At 46.3% G+C, this 23,946-nt stretch overlaps 1 protein-coding gene across 1 annotated transcript in view; it reads left to right on the forward strand.

Moving 5' to 3' along the window:
• Nucleotides 1–23,946, forward strand: part of SCFD2 (sec1 family domain containing 2) — a 327,218-nt gene that overhangs the window by 276,347 nt on the left and 26,925 nt on the right. Inside the window, exons 6-7 of the mRNA XM_006757824.2 lie at nucleotides 9,320–9,465; nucleotides 19,862–19,996. Coding sequence (XP_006757887.1) covers nucleotides 9,320–9,465; nucleotides 19,862–19,996 — 281 coding nt within the window. The remainder of the gene's footprint in view (nucleotides 1–9,319; nucleotides 9,466–19,861; nucleotides 19,997–23,946) is intronic.

Genomic DNA, 23,946 nt, shown 5'->3' on the forward strand with positions numbered 1-23,946 from the left:
AGCTGCATCAGGTAAAACCGCCCCTCCCTGCATCTCTGCACTGGACATAGGAAGGTCCAGGGCTGGTTGCAGGTGCTGGCCCATCAGGCACCCTTCCCAGAGGACAGGAATCAGCCTCCAGCAGGTCTTGGAAGGGCTCTCCATGGAAGGGGCATCTGGGCTTGGTTTCCATCTCTCTGAAATGCCAGACTGGCTCATTGGTTCTGAAACTGCTAAATTCAAATGATGACAGTGATTGTGCAAGGTAAAGAAAAATAGTGTAAGCAGATTAGGTTTTCCCCACCATACGTTTACATCCATTCTGTGTGTTTTTATCTTTGTTGCTGCCTCAGCTTTCGTAGCACCCCAAAAAGAACAAGCGAGAAGCAAGCAAATATTCATGTAAAATCTGCCAACTGAGCTTAACTCGTGGCCATGGTTGGTGATGCCTTTCCATGCATATAATACTGGCTTCTTCTCCCCTCGCTCGGAAAATGAGATCAAATGGAGAATTCGTCACAGCGTCCTAGGAGATACAGCGTGGCTCCCAGGGGCTCTGCCACCTGACAGCTTTTGCAAACAACCAGATGCAGGTAATCTCTCCAGTCAGCTCCGAGATGTCATCCAGCAAGCCATGCCACGCTATTCAGAACCACCAGCAATGTCAACACACTTTGAAAGGAGACCGTAGTACAGATAGCAAGTTTGTAATTCAGTAGAATTAATTCAACAGAATAAAGACAGTCAACCTGTTAGGAAGCGCTCGTAGCGGGCCATGCTGCCTTTGGGAGCTTGTCTGTGATTATGGCCAGGTGCTGTGTGCCAACTCCTTGGGCAGGAGAATGGGGAAGTCTGGGAGCCTGACCGCTGGCATAAGTGGTTGTGTGGGCAGTTCCCCCACCTGTGGCAGGTCTCATTCCTGGAAAGGGGGACCCAAAGTTGAAAGGATAGGAGAGAGATCTGATTGTCCCCTGGTGGTAGCCCCATAATAGGAGATTGTATAACTGATCAAAAAATGGATGCCTACCTTTTAAAAGAAATAGCCTCAGACATGGTATTTCAGTTGTTTAGAATGCTGAACTTCCAGCTCTCCTTGACTAAGGTGATTTAGGTTGCTTTAATAACCAACATGTAAAATTGTATTATTTAATGTGATACTACAGTATCATACGCTTAACAAAGTCCTTGAGGCCTCCCTTATTTAACCAGAGAAAAGGTTAAGATAACGGAACTATGTTCACATGGTCAGGGTGATCAGAAAGGCCACTTGGAAAGAAATGTTTTGAAATAGATGGGCTGTTTCCTCCCGCGATGATCCAGTGTTGTCCTTTTTGCTGCCTTGGCATCTCCTGAAACAGCACAGACGGTCAGGTTCAAGGGGCTGCTCCTCGCACTGCCTGGTCCTGCCTCCCACTCCCTGGGCCTCCCTGCCAGCGCGGCCTGCGCCCTGCCATTGACCACGCCAGTTCCAAAGCCTGTTCCTGACAGCTTTCCTTCCTTCAGGCGTCCCGGTATGTTCTCTCACAAACTTGGGCTCCAATCCTGGGAAGTGACATTTTCTCGAGACTGAACAAGCCTTTCCCATCCACCACACATCCCACACCTGCCTAATAATAAGAGATCTCAGCTGTCGCCCGTCCTTGGTTCAGCTGGTTCAGGGAGCTGAATTTGCTGGAGGCTTAACAAGGAGTGTGGCCAGTTTCTGCTTTGTTACATTTTTTAAAATGATGATACATTTAAAAGATTATATTATACATATGTGTTATAAAGCTATATATGGCTGATATGCGAAGTGTCACTTCTGGAGTTCAGCCCGGAGACCGGGAGCTCAATTGCTCGCTATGACGTGTGCTAACCACCAGGGGGTGGCGTGGAACGAAGGAAGGCCCTGGATGGCAGCTGGCCGGCAGCTGGAAGGCCCCAGTTGGCCCTGATCACTGGCCAGGCCTAGGAACTCAACCTGAGCACAAATTTCGTGCACCGGGCCTCTAATTACATCATAAACACCCATGAACCTATCACCCTATCCCAAAGGGTGGCTTACCCATCCACCCCCACCCAGAGGTAATCACTTACTGAAGTTTATATTTATCATGCTCTTCCTGTTTAAGACAGTTTTACCTCATATCCATGCATACTTTAACCACGTAGAGTTTCGTTTTGCTTGTTAAAGAAAAAACAGAATTTATGCAGCCAACCGAGGTTGCACTTCTTAAGAAGCCTTTGGGGAGGTGACCCGCTTAGCATGCGGCTGCAACTGCTCAGCGCCATCTGGGAGCTCTTTGTTTGAAATTTCCTGCAGAGGTAGTTTATCAGCTCCACAAGAAGCAATGCTATTGCTTTACAGCATTCTGGTCTGACTCAACCCTTTTCCCTGTCACCCCTCTGTCTTCCCCACTCACTGGGTTAAGGGTTATTTAGTGGGTGCCTCCTGTGAGCCAGGGCCTGGGCTGGAGGTTGGCAATGAACAAAGGAGAGCCCCTGCCTGCTGAGCTGATCGCCATCTTGCCTCTGCTTCCCTCCTGGTCATTTGAGCAGCGACTGTAGGCCACAGGCTAAGACATTTTGAGACACTGAGCAGGAGGCAGTGAAGCAAGGATCTGTGTGTGCGGGGAGCCTGACGGAGACTTTGGGAGGGACTGCAGGACGTGGTCAGGCTTTGTGGGCCATCTCGGGGCCTTTGCGGCATCACCTGGATGTCTCTGACTCTGATTTTACCTGTTGGGCCAGCTTCGCTCACAACCTCATCCAAGCCCATGTCATTGCCTCCACACCTGATGAGGGCCCCTGCCATGAGGTGGAGATCAGGCCTCTGCAATGACCAAGGACATGAGCCCTGTACACCTGCAGTCTGACCTTTGAGATGTGATTCTTTTAGATTAGAGGGACATAAACGTCACACTACAGAACGGTCATGGGGAGGTAAAGCACGGCATGGGGAATATAGTCAGTAATCCTATATAATAACAGCATAGGATGCAAATTGTCCCCTCCACCAGGAGTTGTCTGGGAATTTGACCAGGGGGCAGGGCCGGCCAGAAGAAGGAAGGGAGGGAAGCCCCAGCTGGCAGCCGGCAACTGCTAGGGACCCTACCAGTGCATGCATTTCATGCACTGGGCCTCTAGTACTCTAATAACTTTGTATGGTGTGTCAACTATAATTGAAAAGTAAAAATGATCTTTAAAAAAGTCACACTAGGTCATTAAACATTAGATTGCTGACCCAGATACAAATTGCCTGTGTAGTATAAATATGAGACCTCAAATATGTATATTTATTTATATATAATATAATATTATAATTATATTGTTATGTATTATATGTTCTCAACCAGCCTCCACATGAGCCACTTACCAGAGTGACATTTTACAGTCCTCTATGAGTAGATTTTTAAATATTTTTTTATTGATTTCAGATAGGAGGTAGAGGGAGAGAGATAGAAACATCAGTGGTGAGAGAGAATCATCAAGTAGCTGCCTCCTGCATGCCCCACACTGGGGATCAAGCCCACAGCCCAGACATGTGCCCTGAACAGAAATCGAACTGTGACCTCCTGGTTCATAGGTCCCTGCTCAACCATTGAGCCATACTGGCCAGGCACAATCTCTCTATGAAGCAGAATGACTAACACAGAAACTCTGAGCCCTCATGGCTCTATGGCAGCCCCCATGTGCCCGGGCACATCTGCCCTCTCAGGCTGAGTTGTATGATTCCCAAGCCTTTCGGGTTTGTTTCCAAACCAGTGTATGACAATTATACTTGTTATTAAGTTTAAACCATAATTGAATGTTCTTACACACCGATTAAATATGAATTCAAAAAGAAAACTGTCTCAGTGAGAACCAAATTGAAAGCTTTTGAAAGACTCAGTAAAGCATTTTAAAAGTGCTTTTGAATTAGGTGTGAGAAGGCGATTGTACAAGGTTGTAGGAAAAACAATGTTACATCTAAAATAATTCTGCTCTCAGATTGTGCTACAGGTGTCTTTAATGTCTTGTCCCGCTTTTGATGAACTGAAATTAGAAATTCTACATGGTACATAATGGTTTTATCTTTTAAAAAAGATAGAACTCTTATCAACAAGCAATACTCAAAGAAAAGACCTTGGCCTTTCCTCAGAAGATTAGTGAAAAAATGGACATTTATGTTTTAATTTAAAATAAAATGTTTTATTTCTACACATCTATGTGTGTGGGAGATCGATGCTCATGAGCCCCGTCTTTAAATGGCCCCCAGCATGTTTGACAAAGAGGGCTTCTACTGTAGCTTTACTTACCACTGACCAGCGCTGCCTACTCAGGAGTGGCTTATGCAGTCAACCTCCCTCCAGGCTCTCAGAAGGGACGACACTTGCTGGGGTTTATTTGTTTTTTATTTTGTTTGTGTGTGTGTTTTTATTTACCAAGAATTTATGGAGAACCATGAGAAAAGACTCCGTCTTTGAAACAATGGTTTGAAAAGAGAGAAAAGGCGATGTCAGACAGCTGGATGGATGAGGGAGGTCATGACCTCCTGGTGCTCTGCCCTTTCTGGCCGAGTCCCACTCCCAGGCTGACCTTTTCTCTCACTGCCCCAGGAGCCCCTGGAGGTGGGGCCCTGCCACCAGGGGGTTCCTGAGAGGCAGGAAGGCAGCATGCAAACGGGAAAATGGGGCTGGCGTCTTCAACCTCGGGCCAGTCCAAGGATGAGGAGGCCAGCCTTGGGTAACTTGGGTCCAGATGACAGAAGGACCTCTTGACCAGGCTCAAACATTTTTGGGCCCTAGTTCTTATCAGTTAGATGGGAGGAACCTTCAGAGCTATGAGGAGAACATATTTCAAATCCTATTTTAGTCATGCCCTTAGTTTAGTCAGCCATAGAAGTGGCATGCTTTATGTTTGTCCTGCCCCTTTGTACGCGCTGTGTGTGTACTTTGTGTGTGTGTGTGCACATGTGTGCATGCATGCACGCATGTATGTGTGCGTGTGTATGTGTGTTGGAAGGCCATATCAGTGGTTCTCAAACCTATGGGTTGCAACCCCTTTGGCGGTTGAACGACCCTTTCACAGGGGTCGCCTAAGACCATCCTGCATATCAGATATTTACATTATGATTCATAACAGTAGCAACATTACAGTTATGAAGTAGCAACAAAAATAATTTTATGGTTGGGTCACAACATGAGGAACTGTATTTAAAGGGCCGGAAGGTTGAGAACCACTGCCTTAGATGATGGCTACTTCAGTTCCAATCCAAACGAAGGCCCAGGACACAGCAGCCTCCTGAGCTGAGATGCTTTATTTTCCTTACAACCCAACTTATGGAACCAGGTGAGTAAGAAGCCCAGCTTCATTTCAGCCATCCCAGGAGGATCATTTAGCTGTTCAGCCTTCTCTCCATCTTAGCTTCATTGTTGCTGAAAGTGTGGGTCCCTGCAGTGCACAAAACCATGGAAACCACTGTTCTCACTCCGCGGAAGTGAAGGGACCTCAGTAAGTGGAGACGGGTGAGAGGGAAGGGAGAAGGGCAGGCACCGACACAGGAGCCAAATTTTGTTGCTCTGAGGAGTAACTGGACTCCTGCCCAGGGGATCCCTGAGCCCTGCAGAGAAAGAAATTGCAGGGGCATGAGTCATCCCTATTTTAGAAGAACACAGAGGTGCCCTAGGGATTGGGGGCCTCCCTTATCAAGAAGTAGGCACCTGAAGCACACAGTCCATGCCTGGCTGAAGTCTGGGATCAGCTTCTGGTTTATTCTGTATATAACCAGTGGATTAAGTGAGAATTGACTGGAGTTGTACACTTAGAGCTCCCTTACCAAACACTGTTATCTCATAAGCTGGCTGTCAGGGGCCGGCTGTCAGGGGTTTATTGGAAGTAACGGAGTACAACACCTTTGGGAGCAGAGATCCGAAGGCGAGTGTGCAGGCAGGCCCAGGGGACCTCACACCTTGTGTGGTTCAGTAGGCGAGCCTGGGGCCCAGCTGCAACCCCACGGCGAGTGTCCACCGCCGGGACAGGCCCAGGTCTTCCCAAGAAGGAAGGCACTCACTCTGTTTTGAAAGCATTTCTTCCATCTTTAGAGTGAATTAAGTGTTTTATTGATCTTCTATATATGTGGTCTTAGCACCGCTGAAAGAAAGCAGTTGGTTAACAGGATCAACTCGAGTTAGACTGTGAGGGTTTGAATCTTAGCTTTTCTACTTAGTAGTTGAGTGACTCTGTGTTATTTAACTTCTCTTTGGCTGAGTTTCCCCATCCACAAAATGGGATTAATAATGGTTCCTAACTTGCTGGGTTTCTGAGGAGACTAGATGAACTAATATGTATAAACTTCTTAGAATAGTGCCTAACGTAAGTGATTATAACTATCACTGTTTTCATAGAAAGACTTCATCCCCTTCCATAACTTTTCCATCCATATCATCTCTTCGCTATTAACCGCAGCTGCATTCACAGAGGAGATTCTGAATGGGGGAGGCAGTGTGGATGGAGGAGCTCATGTCTGTGACCAAAGGGACATTTTGAACTCTGACTTGGCTAAGGATAAGGCTGTGATCTTGCACAAGCCATGTCCTCTCTTATCCGCGCACGTGTGTGTGTGTGTGTGTGTGTGTGTGTGTGTGTGTGTGAGAGAACCCCTTGCTTTAAGGATGACAGGCACACTGGAAAGGGTTGATGGCTTGGGCAGAAGTTGCCCTCCTACAGATGGTAATTGACTTTTTCGGGAAAGTATTACTTTATTGGCAAATTTAGGACTTTTTATTTTCCTTCCAACAATTTCTTTGGCAGTCTTATTTTTGTGTTGGTTTCATTTTGTCCATTACCAGTAATCTCTAAACATTTTTGTCCAACAGCCTATGCCACAGGTGACCTAACTCTTTGCAATCATGTAGGCTTTGCTTAATTTCAATGTGTAATTCACAATTTCCAGGCCTTGTGGGACTGAGCTTAAACTGAGGCGTCTGCACTAACGCCGCATGGTCAGTGTCAGAACTGAACCGAATTGTAGGGCCCTCAGTTGGTGTCTGGAGAGTTAGAGAATCAGTTGGTGTGGAGGAACAAACATTCATTTGGTGTCAGAAATGTGAGTAAAAACAGTTCCTAATTATGCCCATCCTATAAGAGTTATATACAGTGGTCCACAGTAATTACAAGGAGAGGCTCAGCTACTCACACCCTCCTCCCTGAGTCTGCTGCCATTGGGTTCCTGTGGATGCTCCTATGTACTTTACAAACACTCCTTTTTAGTTTAAGCTTGTTTGGATCTAGCTGTACTCCCTAAAAGTGATTTCTCTCTTTATCAAAATCAACCAGTGTCTCCTCAGTTCACAGCCATTGGGATAGCTACAATCCTGAAGACAGATAAGAAGCATTGTTGAGGACTCGGGGAAATCAGAGCTCTCTTGCCTGCTAGGGGGATATAAAGTGGGGCAGGCACTTTGGGAAGCAACCTGGCAGTTCCCCCAAAGGCTAAACATCGAGTTTCTCTATGATTCAGCGATTCTTCTACTAGATACACACCCAGTAGAATTGAAAATGTATGTCCACACAAAAGTTTGTACATGTAAAACTAGCATATCCGTAATAGCCAAAATGTGAAAATAACCCAAATGTCCATCAACTGATAAATGGATATATAAAATGTGGTATATCCATGCAATGAATATTAGCAATAAAAAACACAATGAAGTACCAATAAATGCTACAACTAGGATGAACCCCCAAAATACTATGCTAGGTGAAAGAAGCCATCACAAACGATCATGTTTTATGCTTCCATGTATATGAAATGTCCGAGGTAGGTAAATCCATGAGAGAGAAAGCATGGATGGAGGTACAGGAAAATGGGCATGGAGTTTCTTATTGGAGTGATAAAAATGGTCTAATATTGATTGTGATGATGATGATTGTACAACTACACAACTATGTGAATATACTTATGGCTATTGAGTTGTAAACTTTAAACAGGTTAATAGTATTGTATGTGAGTACTGTCTCAATAAAATTGTTCCCCCAAAAGAACCCAGGAATACAGGCTTTGGATCTAGGCTGCTGTGTTCAAGTGGCTGCAGAAGCTCTGGGGCCCTGAGACAGGGTTGGGTGCAAGTACTGCATTTGGAAAAGTATCCCAGGAAGCAGTCAGGAAGCAGGGAAGCGAGGCAGGGAGGCAGGGAAAGCCAAAACGGGGGCCTTAATGAGCGAGTGGCAGTTGTGGGCAACTGGGACTCAGTCCTGCTGTGACCCCCTGGAAAAGCTGTGGAGACCACAATGCAGAATTGCTCTCCCACGGGATGAGCAAGCTGGGCTGTTCCTATGAGTGCTGACTCCCCAGCCTGCTCCACAGAGAGGCCAAACATGCTCCCACAATTGGAGAAAGCCCTCAGACAGGAAGGAAGACACAAAGACAAAGACACACAGAGAGAGGAAGAGACAGAGAAACAGAAAGACATCAGCTACTTGAGGTAAGAGGCAGTCAGGGTGCATGGGAACAGTTCCAACCTACAGGTGACATCTAGTGTGACTGAGCAGGCACAGGCAGAGCATTGGCAGTGCCTGCTGACAGGAGCGCTCCTTAACCCTCATCCCTACACTGGGGGAGATAACAGCTCCTATCTCATATGAGTGATGTGAGGATTAATGAGTTAGCGTGGTATTTACTAGTAAGAGAGTCAAACATGCCCACCTCGAATCTTTCTCAATTTTTTTTTTTTAACTTCTGACTTACCCACAATCATCCTCTCCTGCATGGGCTTCTAACAAAATAGAGAATGCATTCATCTATTAGAAGTTTCTAAAAGAAATAGAGTCGTTGCTGAGCGGGGTCTTTTTATTAGGCCCCCTATAGGTTGTATTGACTTTGAATGGCTGGCTTTTGAAATGCGCCATCTGTTTTGTTAGCACAGGAGAAAGATGCCCATCCCAGCATGCTCTGTTATTCGAGAACTCTGTCATCTTTCTCAGTCTTGCTGTCCTGTTTTATGGAAACGGTTGGTGACGTTCAAGTGAGAGAGGTTCATCACAGCACTCTTGTATTTTCCCGTGTCTCCTCCAGTTTTCCCAGACTGTGTTCTGAGGACGGTAGGCCCTGGGGAGCTTTCTCTCTGTGAAACGTCTGCAGTCTGGGGCTTGAAGCCAGTGGCTGCGGTCCCAGGCACTTCTGAGTTCTGCTTCTGTCAAAGGCATTTATACTCAACGTTTCATTGCTCGTGGGTGATTGAAGCAACCCACTGAGCGAACCGCTGGGGGAAAATAGGGTTTAAAAAACACACCAATTGTGTAACATGGGGCTCAAGCTGCCGTGACTAAAACTTAATTTAAATATTTGTTCACCCAAGAAAATGTCTCTGTGTTGTTTCAGGCTGCGACTCTTCGGTTAACCTGACATTCCACCAAGCCAAAACTGCCGTGGACGCCCTCTTCACGTCGCTCCGGGACATTGCCGGGGCTCGGAGTCTCATGAAGCAGTTCAAGTCTGTATATGTTCCTGGAAACCATACCCACCAGGCAAGTACATATGTTGTAAAGTAACCATGTAATCTGTGTGGCATTTTTAGGATTCAGAGAGTATAAGAAAAATTTCCATGTTAACCTCTCTATAATGAGGGATTTGTTCTAGATGAACTCCAAGTCCCTTTCCCGTTCAGAGTTCTGGGTTCCCCTGAATCTAAATGCATCCCAAGCCTGGCAGGTGTGGCTCCATGGTTAAGCATCAACCTATGAACCAGGAGGTTATAGTTCAGTTCCCAGTCAGGGCATATGCCAGGGTTCTGGGCTTGATCCCCAGTAGGGGGCATGCAGGAGGCAGCTGATCAATGATTCTCATCATTGATGTTTCTATCTCTCTCTCCCACTCCTTCCTCTCTCTAAAATTAATAAAACATTTAAAAAAAATACACAGGCAATGTCAGGCCTGATGTCCTTTAAAAAACAAACAAAAAACCATCCCGATGCATTTGTACAGCAGGCTGATGTAGTGACGTGAGCGCTGAGTTGGGACAGTCGCTGTCACAGCCTTCATCTGTAACCTTAGGCAAGTCCCCTTCCTTCTTTGTCCCCAGTTACTACAGATGCCAGATGAGGGGCTGGCCTTTGATGGTTCCCAACTTTCTGGATCTAAGCAGTCCCATAAACATTCCGAACAATTAGAATAATGAAATTATCTAATAGTATTATGGCAATGAAAAAAAGTTGGTGATAGCAAAAGCATTTGTTACTTGAAAGTCCCCCACTGCTCTCTAAGGAGGAGGGGGAGTGATTGGTGAGTAGGAAGATGGTAAGGAATCCATGAATAAAGGAGTAATTGCTCTGTAAAAACCCAGCAGGGAGGAGACATAGAAAGAGCCAAAGGGAAGCTTCGGGAGTGGAGGAAGACAGGAGCCCTGAGGGCGGGGCAGTCTCTGTTGGATGAGGAAGGAGACAGAAGCCAGGCTCCTGGTGGCCACAATGAGCTTTCAAGGAAGAGCAGGTGTCTCTGATGGAACAGGACATTGAGCTTTGCTTGTGTGTGTGAAGGAACCTTCTCCTCCATCTCCCATGAAATCTTCACTGAAACCCACTCTATTTGCTAAGAGTTAAATGTTTTGTTAGTGACAACTTCAGGATGCTGGCTTTAAGGCAGGCATGTACACGAGAGCAAAGGTTATCCACTGCAGCCTAGCAAAACCCACACTCCTCCCCCATATGTTCACAGAGCAGCTGACACTGAAAGAGCACTCCTGCCTTCCATATTTCCTTTCAGTCTCACAACAAGTAAGCCAGAGACATATCATCATCCCGATCTAGGAAGGCCAAGGGACCTGCCACAGGCACACAGGTGACCAGGGCCAGATGCCAGGACTTTGCCACCAATACAAAATCTCCTCCCTTACTGTACTGTGGTTCTCAGGGAGGCTATAGAAATATTGATTGATGGTGCTGACGGGCATCTGAAATCACCCATCAAGATATAAAAGACCTCAGGAACTGGCACTCAACTTAGAAACCCAAGTTCCCATCCTTCATTCAGTGATCTAAAACATCTCTTCCACAAATCCAGGTGCTGTCACTCAGATAATTAATTATATGCCATTTTGCTATTAAGAAATAGCAATCTTGCCCTAGCCAGTTTGGCTCAGTGGATAGAGCGTCGGCCTGTGAACTGAAAGGTCCCAGGTTCGATTCTGGTCAAGGGCACACGCCCAGGTTGTGGGCTCTATCCCCAGTGGGGGACTTGCAGGAGGCAGCCAATCCATGATTCTCTTTCACCGTGGATGTTTCTATCTCTCTCTCCCTCTTCCTTCCTCTCTGAAATCAATAAAATATATTTTAAAAAATGGCAATCTTAAATACTGTGGTATAGACTAGTTCCACAAGACATGATAGAACTGGTGAAATATGATGAAATTTAAACCAAAGAATGTCAAGATGTAAGTAGCTACTATAGTTGGCAAAAGGGAAAACAAACCACTAAATTAATGAGGTCTTTTCACTGTTAGGATCATCATGGTGACTGATGGCCAGTTTCACATAATTATGCATTCGCTATAAATCTGGGGCATGGTAAGGACAATGATAAGCTTCCTAGACTTCATCTCCCTGCTGCCAACACTCTCAGATCATCATGGTCACTGATTTGGCCAGTTTCACGTAATTATGCATTCGCTATAAATCCGGGGCATGGTAAGGACAATGATAAGCGTCCTAGACTTCATCTCCCTGCTGCCAACACTCTCATTTCTCCAGACCTCAGAGCCCTGGAAAATGAGTTTTCCCGTGAATGGAACATGGGGACAAAGGGCGAGCAATGTGTATGTGTATACCTCAAGGGGATTAAATAAATAATGATGAAGAGAAAGTGGAATGCTGTGAAACAATGAAAATGAGGGATGGATCTAAGTGTCTGAGCAGAGACTATATTTGCACCCATGTTTCAGGCTCTGATTCTCAGAAAATTCTAACTAAAACAGAGGTGCATAATCTATTAAGTGGAAAAAAAAAACATGTTGTAGATCATTCCATAAAGCATCATTCTATTTTGGTTAAAAAAAAAATAATGATAAAAAGTATATGGGTATGTGTATTTAGTCAGTCTTTAAATTTTTTGGAAAGATTTATAATGGGTACTTTGTGAGGGATGGGAAGGGTTGGATGGACAAGGAGGGCCTATGACTTCTTACCTTGTATTTACATGTCTAGCGAAAACTATTTTGATGTGATTATGGGCAAATTTTACCTATTTTTAAAAAAATGTTTTTCAGATTTAAAGAAGCTTTAACCCACAGACAGATTTTGATCTGGTTGTTCACTGCCATACCCTTAGTGACTAGAGTGGTATCTTGCACATAATAGATGCATAATAAATATTTGTTGGGTGCATCTTGTATGCAATGCACATATCTTTCTTACATATCAGCGGATTTGATGGGTCACAAAGTGCGTGTAATTAGAAAAGGACAAATGTTCAGACTAGAATCAGAGTCCAGTTGTGTCTAGTTTTAAAGACAGATCTTGGCCAGGCAACTTTCTGTCCATTTCTCCTCCCAGTCTGGTCCTCAGTCCTGTGGCTCCAGGAAAAATGTGTGCTTTCTGTCTAGCTAGCTGAGATGTCCAGGCATCCCCGAAAGACCTGGGAGAGCTCTAGGCCTGGTCTGGCCCTGGGTTCCGGTCCAGCTCTGAGCAGCACTGCAGATCTGGGCTCTCCCTGGATCTCCAGGCCCCAGTGCAGCACTGCAGATCGGGCTCTCCCTGGATCTCCAGGCCCCAGTGCAGCACTGCAGATCGGGCTCTCCCTGGATCTCCAGGCCCCAGTGCAGCACTGCAGATCGGGCTCTCCCTGGATCTCCAGGCCCCTGCCAGCCCCTCCCTCCCAGGGCAGCATGCACAAGCTGCCTCTCAGACACTCCTGTTTCTTTTGTTTACACTAGAGGCACCTCTGGTTTAACTTCGTCCTTTAGCCCTTTAGGAAAAAGTGTCAGTCACAGCTCAGATACAGAAAGCAGATATCCCTCTCGTTGTTTTAAGGAGACTGATTTCATACAAAGAATTAAGTACATAAAATCTCTGGGCTTCCAGAAACAAGTCCTGAACATCAGCACAGACCTGGCCGTCCTCTGGCGCAGTCCGGAGAGTGGGTGAGGGGTACCAAGAGGCTGCCATGGAAGCGCCTGCCTGGAGGAGCACACCACCAAAGCTGGAGGCAGCGCGGTGCTTGCTCTCCACGCTGTCTGCAGAGCCGCGCTCAATGCTTGCCACCCAGCGGGCCAGTGGGTGGGTGGATCCTGGACAGGGGTCTGATCCAGCATGGATGGTACTTCTTACGTTCTCCATTGTTAGTGAGAGGGAGGTTAGCACAGAGGTTAACAGAACAGTCTGAGACCCTGAGCTTTTGGATCCATAGCCCACCTGTGCCCCCTACTAGCTCTGTGACCTTAGGCAAGTTACTTCCCCTCTCTGTGCCCGGCTCCTCCTCTGCAGGAAGGAGATAATAACAGTCGCTCCCTATACAGATGCTCTAAGGATTAGGTGAGTTCATTCACGTAAAGCTCTGGGGACAGGAGCTGACACATACCAGTAGACAGCACTATGTAAGCGTTTGCTGTAAAGGACAAAATAGGCCTTCTCTTTGTCCTCTTTTGTGGCATTTCGTCTTTTCCTTTGGTAAGGAGATGGGCTACGCAGAAAGTGTGACCCTCGAGCCGACTGTCCTGCTGGCTGCTGTGCGTGGTAAGGGTTCATTGCTGACACCAGTATGACTGAAAAGGTCCTGTTTGTTCGCAGACACTGTTGACTAGAAACCTAAGCCCCAGTTTTGCTTGTGCAGCGAGTCTTATGCGTTTCGTTTCAACTGTTCCAGTTTAGCGGGAGGTTCCACCCCCTCCCCAGTGCCAGTGCTCCATGTGCTGAGTTCCCCAGCAGCGGCAGCAGGGGGGTGGCATGTCTCAGGGCCAGGAGCTGGCGAGTCCTTTCAGAAAGAAATGCCGTATGGCTCTCGCACGACTTGCTTTGGCAGAGGTTTCTCAGTGCTGTGCTGCGTCGGAGAAAACTTTCCACAGATGCGTACGTCTTCTGTGCCTCTGGCATGTTGAACAAGGGCATCGCGAAGCAGCTGTGCCCAAGGAGGCTTGTTTCATCCTGTGCCTGGTGAATGTGGCTCTCCGCACCGTCTGTCGGCCCGTCTCGGTCACACCCCTGCCCTGGCCACCAGGTGCTCTTTTCCAAGTGCTGCACTCTGTCCTTCCTCCTGACTCTACCCACCTCACCCAGACCTGCCAGTGTTCTCTCTGGAAGAATCAGCATGAGCCAGGACTAAACTGGGGCCTGGGGAACTGGCTGTCCTTTGCTGCTTCTAAATGCCTCTGTGAACTCATGCGCCCTAGTTAATAGCTCTGGGCTGCGGTGTCCTCAAATTGAAATGGAAGGGACTACACTCAAAAAAATTGTAAGCGCATAATCTGCTTCTACTTTGAAGGATGGATGAATGGAAAGATGGATGGATGGACGGATGGATGATGAATGGATGAGCAAACCATTGACTTTAAGAAGATGAAAGGAGAAAATATCTTAGTATAGCAATAATTAAAAATAAATAAACCATGGAATCGTCAAAGCAAAGCAGTTTTGAACAGATGTTTTTTGAACAGTCTTGGATTGGAACAGAATGAATATTATGTCTACACGTTACACTGAGGAGTTGGTTGTTGAGAGTCAATTTGGCAGAAAAGGCAGAAGCATCTTCAGGAGCAGGACTGAGTCCCTCGCTGCACCATCACCAACCGGCAAAGCGAGGTCAGCAGCCCTGACTGGTGGGATGTGGCTGTGGCAACAACTCAGGTTTTCTTGGAAACTAATCCTGGGCCATCTTTAACCTGCACCAAATTCAAGAGGATACTGGAGTTAAACTAGTTTCTCAAAATTAACTCTGACGTGTACACTGGCAGAAACTCCTGCTATGTCAATACTTTTCTTCGAGAGCAAGAATCAGGTCAATAAAAGTCTCCTAGACCCAATCACACATTATCTCCGTCACAAAAGAAAAACCATGGGCATAGACATAAATATTTTATTTTTCATAATTTAATTAAATATGGCATTCTTAAAAGCCCAATTTGTTCTAGAAGAGATACTGGCCATTTAAAGAAGAAGAGTTTCTGGTGTAAGATCACTTTTTGTAACTGTAATTATTTCATATGTAATACCCATCGGTGTCTCTGTGGGCTCTAACAAACCTTAGGCAGCCTTAGGACACTCTCATACAAGGTGATATTATGCTTTTCATGGCCCTAAGCAGCTTTGAGTTTGTGGCCCCCTTCCTCTATAAAAATAAAAAATACCAAAAATTGTATTATGCCATTGTATTGGTGTAGAGACAAATCTATAAATAGTATATATCAAAACATTTTCTTTGACCTAAAAGGTATTTTTTTCTCCTAATTTTAAAAGAAATTACTGAATTTTTATGGGTCCCTAAAAGTCTCCCAGGTCCTACGCAGGCTCTGTGTAGTGTGCCTGGCGGGTAAGTCGGCTCTGGGGTCATAGCCCCCACTTGACACCAGTCTGCCCAAGGCAGGAACACAGCTCACCACTGGGAAGCAGTGGGCATTTTCCTTCCCCGGAGTAGTTAGTCCCTGTGACCACCGCTACTCAGTTTGGTCCCGAGGTGACAGCTCAGGAGTGCGGGAACTAGACTCACATGGGGGAGGGGAGGGGACAGTTCCTCGACTCCCATAGGAGCCAATTTCTCTGGAACAACTGCACAGTGTAGCTTCCAGCGTCCCTCCAAGGGATGTGCCCAGTTATGCCAGTTGTGCAGGAGTCATTAGACTCAGAGAAGCCCCAAGGCCTGACCTTCTATCCAGTATTTATAGTCCCCCCAGTCTAATGCAGTTAACCAAGCAGGGGTCACTTTTATCATAAGCAATCTTGCCTGGCTAGAGTTTGACATTCTTCCCTTATCAGGTTTCCAGGGAAACAGCTAAAAAGTTAACCAAAGGTCAAATTCTTATGCAGAAGGGAAAAGGGTTTAATAGTACTTTGCCTACAACATGCAACTTGTCCGTTGTAAAGGGAATAATTATATGCATATTTCAATCCGACTTCACAGTATGTGTGCAGCAGAGACAGTGTATGTGAACCCCAAACGCCACTTCTGTTCCTCCTGGCACAGTGAGGCCACATTTTCCAGAGTCCCTTGCAGGTAAATGTAGGTTTGTGACTAGTTCTGGCCAATGAATTATGGTGGGAGTGATACAGATCACTTTCGGGCAGAGCCCATGAAATCTCTCTGCAAACCCTCCGTACTCTCTTTCCTCGTCTGATGATGAGCTGCAAGGGCTGCGGTGGGGACCCCGGGGCCTGAGGGAGTGGAAGAACCTGGTGTCTGAGTGACAGTGGCAGGCACCGACCCCTACTGCCCACACATACTGGATGTGGTGTAAGCAAGGGATTAATGACCAGCAAGACGGGGAAAGGATGAAAATGCCTGTGTCTTTCATTCCTTTCCTCTCCCCACCCCCACCCCCAATAAAGGTGAACTGGCAGGGAATGTTTGATTAGGAAAATTAAATTACTATAGTTAACCCTGTTAATGTTGAGACAAACTACACGACTCATCTCCTCTCTGGCCCTTTCTAGCATGCGAGGGAAACTTTGAGCAGGGCGCTGCGGAAGACATCCTGTCCCCTCTCACCGCCTCGCTGTGGTCCTTTCTCAGAAGCGGGTAGCTTCTGGCTGCGTAGAAAATTCCAGGACCATCCGAGGTTTCTCCTCTGAGAAGCCACTGCCAAAGCGGTCCGTTCCAGTCAGATTTCAGTGACAGGACTCGGAGCACAAAGCAATCCGAGCTCCGTGGCCGAGAGAAAGGAGCCAAAGGTTCTCATCATTAAAACCCAAAGAGGAAAATTGAAGAAAGGTGTTGGCTAAGTCACAAAAGTACCACTTTGTACCTGAGCGAGTCTTTTCCAAATCTTGCTTATTAAAGGCACAGTGTTACTTATTCTGTGCTTAGTTGTTGTTTTTTAATATATTTTTATTGATTTCAGAGAGGAAAGGAGAGGGAGAGAGAGAAACATCAATGATGAGAGAGAATCACCGATCGGCTGCCTCCTGCATGCCCCCCGACTGGGGATCAAGCCCACAACCTGGACATGTGCCCTGACCTGGAATCAAACTGTGACCTCTTGGTTCACAGGTCAACACTCATCCACTGAGCCACACCGGCCGGGCTGTGCTTAGTTGTTTTGATAAAGAATTTAGAGGTCTCTCCTACATAATAGGTAACTTGGGAGCAGTTTAAAGAGATGAGTGTTGAAGTTTAAGAGATTAAATGTCCAGAAAGGCTGAGATGATAGGACTCTAAAGACGGTTTACTCAAGGAAGAGGATTTATAGAATTCAAAGGTCATCCTACGACCTTTATTTTTCTTAACATTGAAAGTATATTAGATTACATTATCCTTCTAGAAGTATACTTGTTAATTTGGGAAATTTTGAAAAAAGAAGAAAATAATATCCCCCACTCCCAGAACCTAGAGCTAGCCCTAATTAACATTTGGTGTGTTTTTACTCTATTCTCTTCCATGCACAATCTATTCATTTTCAACAAGTGAAAAAATCTTGTTGCTGTTTGTAATGGTGTTTTAACTGTGTTTTTAAAAAGCAATACATTGAAAAAATAAAAATTAAAAAAGCAATACATTGAAAAGTGCCCTCCCACTCTGTCCCTTCTCCAGTCCCCTGTCCCATGATCACTGTTCATCGTAGTCTCTGTATATCACATCAGAGTTTATATTTTTCTGTATTCCAACAAATATACACGTGACACATTTCACATAAGTCCAGCCCATTATACACTGTTTCTCGCCTTGCTTTTTTCACCCACACTTTATTCTGCACCTTCCTTTCTGCCCGGTCAACAGAGAACTTCCCTCTTCACTTTCATAACATCCCCTCCTGTGATGCATCCCATTTATTACACAGCTCCCTAATGATAGGCCCTTGAGTTATTTCCAATTTTTTGCTATTACAAACAGTAAACAGCCCTTTATTAGCATCATTTACATATATCAGCATATTTATAGGATAAATTCTGATAAGTGGAATTTCTAGGTCAAATGCAATTGTAATTTTGATAGGTATTGCCAAATGGCTCTCAACACTAATTGTAGCAATGTACCCTTCCATCAGCCATATGTGAGAGTTTCAGTTCACTATGGCCCCATCAAAAGTGTATTTCCAAACCTATAGATTTTTGCCTGTATGGTAAAGTTTTAAAATTTCTCTGGATATAGCTTTATTATGAGGAAGGTTGACGTGTGTGTGTGTGTGTGTGTGTGTGTGTGTGTGTGTGTGTTAATTTCTGTCTTATCGGTGTTCCTGCCCAGTGCTTTACTTTCAAAAGCATTAACCTGTGAGGTCTCTGGGCATGCAATGGTCTACTTGACTAATAAGCATAAGAAGGCTGCACCCTCAACTGAGCAGTTGCTATTTTTCCCTGCATCTTATCCCTGCCAAATGCACCAGTTGCATTCTGGCTAAATGATTATTTATGATCTTGATAGTATATGTCCTGCTTTGTTTTTAAGATATTTTAGGTAAGAAAATAGGGATAAAGGGAAAGTAAGAGTAAAAAATAAATGACAGTGAGAAAAGCAAGATGAAGCCAATACACCAAATACCCTGGACACGTGCTAAAGGCAGCTCACATGCGAAGAGAGAAACAGAAGTTCAAGACGTCTCACTGGTGCTCCATGGGAGCCTGGCTGTTCTGAGCCTATAACAGACGCAGTAGAGATAGAATAGAGAGAATGTGTTGAGGGAAGTCATTCCTCCTTCCTTTATCCTTTATGCTCACACTTGGGTGCCTTGTGGAACTGGAGCAGCAGAGGCAGCCGCAGGACTGGGAGGACGGTGATCCACTGATGGGAAGAGAGGAGGAGCTTGGTAGTAAGGAGAACCAAGAAAAAGGTGGGGAGCATGCTCAGTTAGAGGAGCTGCCTCCAAGTATTACTAAGTGTGGATAGGTTATTCAGGTCACAGAAAAGGAAAGCATTTAGCATTATTTATCAAAAGTTCAACTAAATTCTACTGAAATGTTTATAGTACCACGTGGCCTCCCTCTCTTCAGCCCTGGCCTTGGTTGGATTCCTTTTTGGCACCTTGGCTGCATTCTCTGTCCAAGTCCTACTTGGAGCTGAGCTCTGTAGAGGAAGGAGGGAATGCCTTGGGCTTGGACGGCAACAAAACATTGTATGAAAACATTCATCCCACCTGCTGGTGTGGCTCAGCTGGTGTGAGCGTCAACCCATGAACCAAAAGGTTACCCGTTTTATTCCCAGTCAGGACACATGTCTGGGTTGTGGGCTTCATCCCAGGTAGGGAGTGTGCGGGAGGCAGCCAATCGACGTTTCTATCTCTCTTCTCTGCTCCCTTCCTCTCTCTAAAATAAAGACTTTAAAAAGGAAGGAAGGAAGGAAGGAAGGAAGGAAGGAAGGAAGGAAGGAAGGAAGGAAGGAAAGAAACATACATTTGAGTTCCTAGCAGAAGGAGCATAGTTATAACAATATTTAGGAAAACCTGGAGACCATCTTTATGTCTATACCAAATGACAGCACTTTGTTTTCCAGTATACTTCATACATAAAAGCATCGCTTTCAATCTTGATTGAAAAACTAGCCATTCTGTGATTATAGCTCTGGGGATGAGAGATTTGCTTCTATAAGGAATATGAGAAACAACAATTAGTGCTGAGGTACTGGGGTGAACATTTACCAAAATACCCAATGTTGTTATAATTGCCTTTTCACACACAAACTCATAGCCTTTGCTCAGTATCGGAATAACCTTGTTTTGTTTCCTTGGGTGCAGATAAAGCCATCCTCTCTCCAGACAAACCCTGTTGCTCACAGCACAATATTTTGTCCTTCCAGGCATCCTACAAGCCATTGCTGAAGCAGGTTGTGGAGGAAATATTTGATCCCGAAAGGCCAGATCCTGTTGATATTGAGCACATGTCGTCAGGCCTCACCGACCTCCTGAAGACTGGATTTAGCATGTTCATGAAGGTAAAGCCGCCGCTGAAAGGTCATCCTGAATGGAATGCTATCTGTGCCAGCAGGAAAATGCTGGCACCTCCTTCACCTGTCGGGTGCCACATAAGATACCGTGCAGTGTTTTGACTCTTCTGAAACCAGGTGCAATCTTCACTTAACTTTTGGTTAAGAGCAGCCTGCCCTTCCAGCCTCCTCCAGTTTCTTTTGATCTACACACTGGGATCTTTCCTGGTCGATATGCGAGGACACAGCCCTCCAGGGCAGGGTAACACTGTTGAAAATGTTTCTCCTTGCCTGGCCACATTTCCATGCCACACGAATCCATGTATTATTCTGCTGTTCTTAATGAGTGACAGTCTGCTGTTATTAATTCTAGAACTTATTATGCAGGATAATGAGCAACTTTGCTCAGGCATGTGGTGAGCATCACTCCCAAAACCCATTTTCAAAAATCTCTTCACCTTTTTCACCCAGTCCTTCAACCCCCATTCCCTCTGACAGTTGTCAGTCAGTCTGTTCTCTGTATCTATGGGTCTGTTTATATTTTGTTTGTCAGTTTATTTTGTTCGTTAGATTCACATGTAAGTGAAATCATATGGTGTTTGTCTTTCTCTGACTGGCTTCTTTCAATAGCATAATAACTCCAGGTCCTCCATGCTGTCACAAAAGGTAAGACCTTCTTTTTTATGACTGAGTAGTATTCCATTGTGTAAATGGACCACAGCTTTCTTATTTACTCATCTACTGATGGGCACTTGGGCTGCGTCCAAATCTTTTGTTGTTGTTGTTGTTGTTGTTAATCCTCACCCAAGGGTATTTTTCCATTGATTTTTAGAGAGAGTGGAAGGAAAGGAGAGAAACAGAGAGAGAGGGAAACATTGATGTGAGAAAGACACATAGATTGGTTGCCTTCTCATGCCCTGACCAGGGCCAGGAATTGAATCTGAAACCAGCATACATGCCCTTGACCAGAATCGAACCTGGGACCCTTCAGTCCGTGGGCTAACACTACCCACTGAGCCAAACCAGCTGGGGCTGCTTCCAAGTCTTGGCTGTTGTAAGTAACGTTGCAGTGAACACAGTGGTGCATATATTCTTTCGAATTAGTGTTTCAGTTTCTTCAGACATATTCCCAGAAGTGGAATAGCTGGGTCATAAGGCTTTTTCAATTTTTTGAGGTAACTTCATACTGTTTTCCACAATGGCTGCATCAATCTGCATTTAAAAATGACTTGTTTGGGCTCCACAGATTCCCAGTTGCCAAGTGCTAAGATTTCTCTGGCTAATAGCGAGGGTAGGTCAAAATCACTGCACAGCCTTTGCAGCGGGGATGAAAGGAGCAGAAGGACACAGATGCGATCTATTTTTAACCCACTGTAAAGTTTCTGAATTTAAAAGGATCTAAACAAGATTACAGGCTGACCTTCCAGTCTGTGCCAGGATTTCAGTTATAATAACTCTTGGAAATAACAGAATGTTTTGCCAGCTTCAAAGCATCTTTGAAATCATGAATTAATCTACATAAAGTTCATATATGCATCTGCCAGGAGAACTGGTCCACCCCGAAGCCAGAGGACAGAAGCCAGACAGTCAGACTCTAAACCAGGGGTGGGCAAACTATGGCCCGCGAGCCGGATCCGTCCCGTTTGAAATGAATAAAACTAAAAAAAAAAAAGAAAAGATCGTACCCTTTTATGTAATGATGTTTACTTTGAATTTATATTAGTTCACACAAACACTCCATCCATGCTTTTGTTCCGGCCCTCCAGTCCAGTTTAAGAACCCATTGTGGCCCTCGAGTCAAAAAGTTTGCCCACCCCTGCTCTAAACCATGCAGTTCACGGCTGGGATGGACGGGCTGGTCTCCTTCTGCTGTTCCCAATGATCATTAACTTCTGCTGCAATGAGTGCTGGTGAAGTGTGTGTGTGTGTGTGTGTGTGTGTGGTGGGGGGCTGGCTGTAGGAGAAAAGCCAGATGTACAACAGTAGTCTCTCAGCATTTCCTCACACTTTAAATAATGCAACACGGATCAGCTTCCCAGAGCTGATCTGAGGCTCCTGTGTTGGGCTCCTGTGTTGAGGGTAGCCCAGGGCTGTTCAGTGGCCCTTCATGATGGCTGGTTCATACAGAAACTTCCAGGCTAGACATGGCCTCCGACCTTCTCCGCCAGAGCACCCTATTCCTCCCTCAGGGGTTTGGCCTTCACCCTGAGGTGAGACTACAGTAACCAGCATGGGCCTCCAGGCCCTGGTCAGTGAGGTCTGAGGCTCGCCCCGGGGGCTGTGTGTCCTTTCCCAGGCAGGCTGCTGCATTCAGGGTCTGGCCAAGGGCACACAGGGAGCTCGAACCGCCTGCACCCTGCTCGCCACACGAGTTTCTCATTTGCAGAGGCCAGTGTGCATGGGAGGGGGCCCTGACTCACTCTTTGCCCAGCAATGTCCCACAGAAAGAACTTGTTCCTTAGCAAAAGGGCCGGTGGCCAAGTATGTTTGAGAAACACGGGGTTAAACAGCAAATCAAGCCAAAATGTTTGCTGCTGGGCTCTGCCGTGCCTTAATGTGCTCAGGGACTTTGCAGCACTGCAGGCCCAGGTAGGGAGGACCGTCCACTTGTGGTTTCCATCACTGTTTCGTGAACCATGAGATGCCACATTTTAAAGTCACGCCTTTAAGCACTGCGAGTGTTTCTGCAGCTCTCCCTGCGGTCAGACACTTCACAGCCCAGGGTGGGCTTTGCTTTGGCAGACGGCAGAACCCGCCTGGGCCCCACTAGACCGCTGTGCTCCTCCCCTTCAAGCCTCCACAGTCGGGGTCATAAAGAAATGCTCCTGCACACCGAGACCCATCTCACAGGAGGTTTCCAACTCATGGGTTTAAGGGAGAAGAACGTGTGTTCTCCCAGCAGCTGTCGGGATCCATCCCGGCCCTCGGCCCCCAGCCCCCACCCCCCAGCTGCTGGACCTCTGCTCTCTGTTGCCAGGGGCGCCTCATCTGTCTACAGGGGTGGGAGAGTCTCGGAGGACTGGCCGAACAGCCCTCCCGTCCCAGTGTTCAGTCGGTGGCTGGCTCTTCCCACCATTCCATGGACCTTGACAAGAAAAGCTATCTCTGGCCCGTGTGTTCAGGGTTTCAACAAAATTGGGACAAATATAGAGAGGAATAGCCAACAGGGCTTTGAGAAACTCACTGTGGCTTCCTCTCTGAGGTGGAGGTGAGGCCCTCAGGAGAGGGTGTCTCTGTCTGCTATGAGGCCAGTGGGAGGAGATGCAGGAGGCAGGCGGAATCCCACGTGGCCGTGGCTACTTCCCAGCCCCTAGCCCTGCTTTCCACTGTTTCTCACTTACTGCCCAAAGGTATGCAGCAGCCTGTACCATGGGGCCAGCCATTCTCGTATGTGAACCGCACAGCAATCCGAGGAGGCAGGTTCCATCGGTACCCCTGCTTCACCAGGGGGGACACTGAGCCCCGCAAGGTTAAGCAGTAGGCGCCAACTCGTACTCTCCTCTGTCCTCAGTAGTTTCCGAGGAGAGCACACAGTAGATGGGACGCCAGGATCTGGCCCGGCCAGTCTTACTCGCCAAGCCCATGGTCCTCACCACATGCTTTGGCTCCAGGAAGCTTCAGGCGTCTTCTTGGAAGTTAAATATTCATATGTCATTAATTCTTTTCTTTGTGATTACTCGTTAGCACAGATACTTTCCCTCTCCCATGCCCATGCAGCTCATGAATTAATTTTATGACTGCACTGGCCAGCGAGGCAGCCAGTGTGAGAGAGGTCTCCAGGGCATCTGCTGGTACCCTGTCTGCTTCCCTGGGACTCTGGCCCACAGCTCACTGGCCGTGTGCAGCCCCACCCAGCCAACCTCTGCCAGCAGAAGTCTGTGTTTTGGCATTGAGTTGCCTCTTCCCATCACATCTCTGTATCAACAGTTGTTGCTTCCTTGCCACTTGCTGGCCCACTC

Source organism: Myotis davidii, unplaced genomic scaffold (assembly GCF_000327345.1).
Source record: "Myotis davidii unplaced genomic scaffold, ASM32734v1 scaffold173, whole genome shotgun sequence".
In the NCBI taxonomy this organism is placed as follows: Eukaryota; Metazoa; Chordata; class Mammalia; order Chiroptera; family Vespertilionidae; genus Myotis; species Myotis davidii.